The sequence below is a fragment of the Harmonia axyridis genome, chromosome 3 (genome assembly GCF_914767665.1).
Source record: "Harmonia axyridis chromosome 3, icHarAxyr1.1, whole genome shotgun sequence".
NCBI lineage: Eukaryota > Metazoa > Arthropoda > Insecta > Coleoptera > Coccinellidae > Harmonia > Harmonia axyridis.
In genome coordinates this window covers 33,483,726-33,491,575 of record NC_059503.1, presented here as the reverse complement: position 1 = coordinate 33,491,575, position 7,850 = coordinate 33,483,726, and the positions used below count along the sequence as shown (strand labels likewise).

At 33.1% G+C, this 7,850-nt stretch overlaps 1 protein-coding gene across 4 annotated transcripts; it reads right to left on the bottom strand.

Annotated features, from left to right (window-relative positions):
* Positions 1–1,753: 1,753 nt before the first annotated feature.
* LOC123677182 lies at positions 1,754–7,421 on the bottom strand. 4 transcript variants are annotated; one of them, XM_045613754.1, is made up of 9 exons: positions 6,754–7,409; positions 3,801–4,019; positions 3,510–3,728; positions 3,196–3,339; positions 2,927–2,989; positions 2,667–2,771; positions 2,393–2,613; positions 2,140–2,299; positions 1,754–1,881 (listed from the first exon to the last, which is right to left on the bottom strand). In XM_045613754.1, the coding sequence occupies exons 2-9, from the start codon at positions 3,994–3,996 to the stop codon at positions 1,778–1,780; spliced, it is 1,212 nt and encodes a 403-aa protein (XP_045469710.1). In that variant the 5' UTR covers positions 3,997–4,019; positions 6,754–7,409; the 3' UTR covers positions 1,754–1,777. The 4 variants fall into 4 exon arrangements, with proteins under 4 accessions (XP_045469710.1, XP_045469711.1, XP_045469708.1 ...); XM_045613755.1 differs by lacking the exon at positions 6,754–7,409 and having other exon boundaries at positions 3,196–3,309; positions 3,801–6,721; XM_045613752.1 differs by lacking the exons at positions 1,754–1,881; positions 2,140–2,299; positions 2,393–2,613; ... (3 more) ...; positions 3,510–3,728; positions 3,801–4,019 and adding an exon at positions 4,302–6,458 and having other exon boundaries at positions 6,754–7,421.
* Between the last annotated feature and the right edge of the window lie 429 nt (positions 7,422–7,850).

The window sequence follows — 7,850 nt, the reverse complement described above, 5'->3', positions numbered from 1 at the left end:
AAAAACTTCTTCTTCCGAAAATCATTTCCTTTTATTTCATTCCATTGGCGAAATATAACTAAAAAATAAATTATGAATTTTCAACAGCCTGTATCTTTTCAACCGAGCCGAATTGGAATCTTCTGTTGAAGTACAAGTCAAAGACTCACCCTGTATACGTTAAAGAAATTTCATTATATTGATGAGAAAGTAAGCGCATTGTATCAATGAAATCAAGTCGATGATTGTCATTCTGTAACCATACAAACTCAAAATTGAGATATCGCAATTAAAAAAAAAGAAATGATCAGAAAATATGGGGTAATATCTAAGTGTTCGTCAACATTCCCGTCCTCAGCGATTCACTAAACAGAGGGTGTTGTGATAAAAGTTTTCATTCTTTTTATTCACTCCCGTATAAAACAAAAAGAACAAACTAACTGAGGTATGTTCCCGAGGAATCAAGCTACAATTGAAGAGAAAATGAACTACAAGCATCATTGAGAGTTATGTTATAAATTAAACGCACTGTTTAATAATTAAAAGTCTTTAATAAAATATAGGAAATAACTGTGTAGTAAACACACTGACAAATATACAATAATACTCTTCAACAACGGCCAACAAGAGAAAAGGGGCGAGCATAGCTTGCACATGGCCTATCTAACAATTACACACAATAAAATATACAACTGCGCATGCCGCGCATAGAAATACTACAAGACAACTTATATTACTTATGTACTGGGTAAATATTTCAACACCCCCACTTACACAGTACAAATAAAAACAAAATCACATGATGAAACTTAAGAACTACTACATATCATGAATGCCCAACATTTTTGAAAAATAATTATGTTTAACAGCAGGTAAACTTTTCGTTAAAATATCAGCTGGCATTTCATGTGTCGGTAAATGTTTCAATACAATTTGCTTTTCTGCAATAACTTGTCGAACAAAATAATGTCTGATGTTTTGACCTTTTATGCTAGGTATCATTCGCAGATAATTTAATTGCACCTTGATTATCACTGAACAAATTCACACAAAGAGCTGTTCCCATTAGCTCGTACAATAAACCTTTTAAATAAATAGCCTCCTTTACCGCTTCAGATATCTTGCTCGATATTTCACTTCTCCATCAGCGCTGGACTTCCTCTTGAAAACCCATCTTGAATCGACAACAGTGACATCTCTCTCCGTTTCAACTAATTCCCATCCCAGATAGCACAAGAACATTCATATTATATTCATAGAAGCTCTGGTTGGAATGTTTAAATATTCCAAGAATATTACCAAAACACACTTAATATATTCTGGGTACATTCTATGGACATTAAAAGTGGACTGAGTTTCATATTCTATAAATGTTCCCAGAATATTCTTGAGAACTTTCCATGTACATTTACGGAAGATTCGTGAAATATTTTTCATACATTCTAGGAATATTCTTGAGAACATTCTAAGTATATTTACAGAAGATTCGTGAAATATTTCTCATACATTCTAGAAATATTCTATGAAGGTTAAGATTTGAATTGAGAGCACATTCTATGAACGTTCATTGAATGTGCTCCAGAATTTTGGTTTAATTAATAAATAATAATAAATACAAAAGTAAAATATATATTGAAAAAAAAACATAAAACTGATTTTTCAAAACCATAACATAAAATAAAAAAATAAAATATACATTGAAAAAAAAACATAATACTGATTCTTCAAAAACAACATGAAATAAAAGAATAAAATCTAACATTTTTCCAAAAAAATAATATTCTTATAATAATATAAATTATTTTTCTTTGGTGCATCGCTCCTTACACTTAACCAGCCATTGTTTGGCTGATGCTTCCACTTCCGCTGCATTTGAATTTTTATGCACAGCCAATACAGCATCTGCAAAAAATAATATTTTTTATTTTCTACTTCTATGACAGTCTTGAAAAAGATGAAAGGCTTGTTTTGGTTTGCAGTTAGGGCTTTCCTAATTTTTTAAAACACTGAATTAGACATACTGCTTAGACAGTGCACCAAAAAAACATTGTTGCAATTTTTTAGATACTTTATATCTGTACTTAAAGATTGATCAAATTTTAAACCATATCTCTACTGCCCTGCATATTTAATTTCTTTTGAAGTCCATAAAAATCTCACCTATGAGTACTTTGGATATGAGTAAAACTGAGAAGTTCTTTTTTTTCTTAAATCCTATCCAACTGTACTCAACACCAAGTTGACTGCTTATAAGCTTCTCCATTAAACGTCGTACCATAATTTTGGTGGTACCACCACCAATTCTTGATAATTCCAATTGCTGAAAATTAAATAGATAGGTATATACATCTTTACCGCAGGGGAGCCTTGAGCCAACAAATAAGACGGTAATTGTTGAATTCTCTATACTCACCACTTGCTGGTACTTCTCTCTGTCTGCCAAGTGACTCTCAAAATTGTGCAGTTCTTCCTCAGTTGCTAATGGAAAATTGAATTTTGAAAATACTGATGGAGGAAGGTTTGTTGTTACAGTATTTTCTTTAAGCGCTAATCTACCTATATCATCAGCCAACTGATCCAGTTTAAAATTTAAAATGGACAGATTTCGCAGTACTTGCCGCTTAAACTGCTCATCTGCAAAGCAAAAAAATAATTAAATTTCTCACTATAACGAATAAAGCAATCACCTTTCAAGTAATACTGTCTATTGTAGTAGCTCCCTTCGATCTCTGTTGCTGTACATTCTGCCTCATTTCTGTCTGGATTTCCTGGGACAATTCTAAGTGGATTTCCTAAACAGTTGGTTTTATTAAGAACTTTGAAAACAGTACATTAAAGTATAAGTGGACATTAAGGTCTTTAAAACACGCGCGATTTTTCGAGCATGACGACAAAGCTATTTTCTACAAGCTATTCATAGAGGTAGTAATTGAATTTTTTTTCTCACCTGCATTATCAAATCCTGGGACGTTTGACTCAATCCCTAAATCATCATCTGAATAAGGGTACACTGAAAAATACCAAAATCAGATATTGAAAACTGTAACATGCATACTTTGATGAAAGTACAGCGACTCAATGCAGGAGTGCAGCAATATTATTTAATTACAAGAAAAATTTTAAAGAATTAGAACTACTTTTCTCACTAACAGAGTTATTTCAGATAACAGGGATAATTTTTCCTCAAAATGAATCAGAAAAAAATAAAAATCTCACCAGCGCTTTCTTTATCCCTTCTTTTAAGGGTAGACATCACAATTTTAGATGCTTCACCTGCATTATCAGAGCCTACGTATGACTCAAATCCTAAATCATCATCTGAAGGGGCCACTGAAGAAATACCAAAATCAGATATAGAAACTGTAATATACATATGAAAGTAGAGCGACTCAGTGTAGGAGTGCAGCTATATTATTTAATGGCAAAAAAAATTGAAAATAATCAGAACTACTTTTCTCACTTACCGGGTAATTTCAGATAACAGGGATTTGTCCCCAAAATAAAACAAAAAATAGAAACAAAAATCTTACCAGATGTTTTTTCCTCTCTTCTTTTGAGGGTAGGCATCATAATTTTAGATGCTTCTGGTGATAGACTATCCTCTTTGTCTTGTTCTGATGATTCAGAATCCTGATATTTTTTATTCATTCTGATTTTTCTATGTCCCAACCCTAATAGATCAGAATCAGAATTCAAATCAGAGGTACTCTCCGCTTCTAGAGCCTTCATTCGGGCAACAGATAAATCTCCTGTAATGTTATTTTGCTGTATAATCATTTTAAATTACTTCAAAAGTAGATTGGCGATTTTGTTTCACTTACCATATATTTCCCCAATTACTCGTGTTTCATGTACGTCCCAGTTTGAAGAAGGTGGCATACATTTATTGATCGCTGTCTTGAGCTTCAGCCTATTGAAGGGAGGCCAGTGACATTGGTTGGAGCCTCTCAACCAGGAGACTGGTACCGCTTCTACTGTATCCTCCTTTAGAAAATGGACCACTCTCCAAGCATTCATGATAATGAAGTGAACAAAAACTACTAGATAACAAAATTATATCCTGATAAAAAACTTTGTAACTTGTGACTGAAATTTATGAAAAATACAGTTTAAAATACAATTCATTTTTGTTTCTAATTCGAAAGCCAAACTGATTTCGATGTCTAATATCACTTAAGTAAGAGCACCATCTCACTCCAAGTTTCATTAATATTAGTTAGGTTCAAAACCTGGATAAAAAAAATAGCGACAGTTATAAAAAATGGTGAAAGTATCACAAAATCATTTTGAAATATCTAGTAATATAATTTTTTCTGAATAAATCAATAGAAATCAATTCATTGCAATTACATCTTAAAAATTCTAATTATTCTGAAATAAAATATTTTTGGATATATTTCAGCAATCGTGCAAAAAGGGGAATACAATATATCCATCATTATGTGGAAAAGCTACCATTTTTTTTGAGACACTATCCAAAAGCCTGGTTTCTAATGAGCTTTCCTTTCTCACAAAATAAACATCAATGTCAGATGAGTCACATGAACTATTTGGACGAGAAAAAATATCACTTGTTTCTGTAAAAACTTTTCCATATACATATATTTGTTCCTTCTTTGCTATGAAATTGTATACTTTCATAATGTTGCCATCTTGCAGTAAGCAAAATGTATCACCTGACCTCTTTATATTAATTGTGAAATAGTCAAATCTGACCAACTCAAATTGTGTAGAGTATCCTTCTAGAGTAGGACCATCATTATGATGACGTTCATATTTTAAAACTCCAATGTTTTTTGTTTTTGGAACTTTCATCCTTTCAGACAATCTCTTCATGATTTGGGAAAGCGGCTTATCAGGTTTTCTGACCATGTTTTTTAAAACTTGCATGAAATTTTCAAATGGGAATGCACTGTAGTGATCCAGCTTACCAAACATTTTTACATCATCAACAATATGAACCAGTCCATGAATGTTATGGGATATAAATTCTTGACCATAAATATTCCCAAAATCTTGAACAAAATATGTCAGAAGAGATTCAGCCAGTTCAAAATATTCCTTATCAGCAATATGTGTTTCATTACATAATATTCTGATGGCGATGTGCAGGCATATAAAATTTTGATACTGCGCTTGAGGTAGAAATTTTTCCAAAACCACTGGACCAGAATATAAAAGAAAAAAACGAAATTCTGTAGCTTTCCATCTTTTAACATCATCCAGCGAACGAGGTTTTCTAGCAAATTCTATGGGGGTGTGATTTTGAAAAGATAGCAGCATACTGGATATTTCCCCAACTGCTGATGATCCTAATTTGAAAGAAGGTTTACCATATATCCATATATTAACAATGAGCTTTTTCATCACACCAAGACAAATTAAATGCATATACTCCAAGGGAATATCACTTACCATGTTGAAATCAGGTATATTTTCAAGGGCTGAAGTTCCTGTATGATGTTGTATCTGATTCTTTTGTCTGAAATCTTTATCAGTTCTTTTTTTAGAATTTATCTTGGGGAAACATGTACGATTTCTAATGAATTCTCCTTTTTGCACACATTTGGTGCACGAAAAAAATCCTGTGTGACCCTTGGTATAGGAAATAAACGATTTGGCTGGAGCATCAGCAATGAACGCTTTAATTTTGAAGGGAATGCAAGCACCATTCACTTTAATGCCATTATTAGATAGTTCCACTGCATCTTGGACAAATTCTCCCAGAAAATCATTAGCATTCGAAGGTTTCTCATAACCATGGTATACACCAATAACTGCAACTTCTCTTGGATCATCATATAGAGAACAAAGAATTGGGTATATTTGACTGCCAGAGCTTTTGCTGAGAGGTAACCCATCAATATTAATGAGCAATTCTATTTTATCATAACATTTTTTCGTACAGAGATAAGTCACAGCCTCAGTAATACCAACGTGGCAATAAGAGCCTGGATCAATATTTCTTACATCAATGGTTCGCTTTGTTGATAAAATAGTACGAGCATCATTCGGAAGTTCATCTAACTGGGCTTTTGAACTTTTTAATATCTTCAATAAATCACTTAGAGCAACGTGACTTATATTATATTTAATTGACCACAATTTCAACTTAGACTTAATATCTTCCTCTTTATCAACTTTCTTGTTATCAATATGGCTAGTTTTTGTTTGAAGAGAATCTAATATTGGGAATGAATATTCAGAAATGTGTCCACCTTTTCCTTCCTTAATTAACTCAATATTTTCCATCTCATTCAACTCATGCACTGGGTTTTGCAATTCCGGCATGTGCATTTCAACATCATCTTCATTCCTGATCTCATTCTCAACTATCGAAGAAAAAGAAGCAGAGGGTGGAATATTCGGATAACTCAGGCTCATGTCCGTCTGGATTTTCACTTTCTTATAAAAATTTGCTGAATACTTTCTTGCCATGATGGTGATCTTACTTAGTTATGTCAAGTAAAACTATCACTCTACAAGAAAATCAAATAGGTAGTGATAGAATTTTTTATCACCTGATCTTGTCTTACTAAGTTATGCAAAGTAAAATGTAACTTCGAAATCGATTTGCGAACTTCATCAAACACGTAAACATATAAAGTCACAATAATATTGCAATGAATAAGTGCGAGAAAATATATGACTAACCCAAAATGAAAAAAAAAGAAGGTTATGTCACAGAACACACAGGTGTTCTGTGGTTATGTATTCAGAAACTAATTGAGTGATAGATAATATATATTAAATAACATAATAACCATACCTTACCTTATATGCATATGAACCAGCAACAATATTTATATTTCACATTCACAGTTTACGAACCCGAGTTGAAGATCTGCGTTCTGCATTAACCTAACCTAACACAACGCACAAAGTTAACTTTGTGCCACAGAACATACAACATACGCTTTGTGCGTTGTGTTAGCATTTGCGTTTTTACCAAATGGTGAAACGAGAAACTTGATGATTCCGCGTTTTCGGAAACTTACTCTGGTTCACTCGTAACCATTATTTTACCTTCTAAAAGTAAACAAAGATTAGGGATCCAGTGAACCCGAGTAAGTTTCCGAAAACGCGCAATCATCAAGTTTCACCATTTTGTCAAAACACAAAACACCACGCCAGAGAATGCGATTGGAAAATTATCTTGAATCATTCTATGTATATTCCTCCTGAATCATTCTATGAATATTCGTAGTGTTTTAAGAATATCCCATGAATATTCCTTGGAATATTCTACAACATACCTCTTCTGCACTTTGTAGGAATATTCCTAGAACATTATCATGAAACATTCTATGCATATTCTCTTGAATGATACTATGAATATTCGTAAATGTTTTGAGAATATCCCATGAATATTTCTTGGAATATTCTACAACATACCTCTTTTTCACTTTGTAGGAATATTCCTAGAACGTTTGTGCTATCTGGGATACCTGATTCTCTTCAAAAGACTGTAGTTCCTCTTCGATGGCACTTTTCCAAAAAATGCTATCAGGACTGGATAAAGCCTCTGAAACAGATTTCGGATTACCTATTGCACTGTTATGTCCACCACATGCATATGTTACGAAGTCTGGATCCACCTTCTTTTTTCTCTATCTTTGAGATCTTCTAGGTTGATCGTTTGATATACCTGAAGTAGTTTCAGGTTCACTGTCGTCCAGTTCATCTGTTGGTTGACCATTTTCTTTGAAATCTTCCATTTTTGATGCGGAGACCCCCACTGAATCTGTCACCTCTTAAACTGGTTCTTCGATGTTTAGAGCAACACTCTTCTTTATGTTCTCCATTATTGTGACATCTCGACTGATGAAAACTTTTCGGCTGTTTGGGTTATAAAGCCGGTATCCTTTGGT

Bases quoted from the DNA above. Each gene is read 5' to 3' on its own strand.
- LOC123677182 (XM_045613752.1), bottom strand. From the start codon at position 6,417: ATGGCAAGAAAGTATTCAGCAAATTTTTATAAGAAAGTGAAAATCCAG.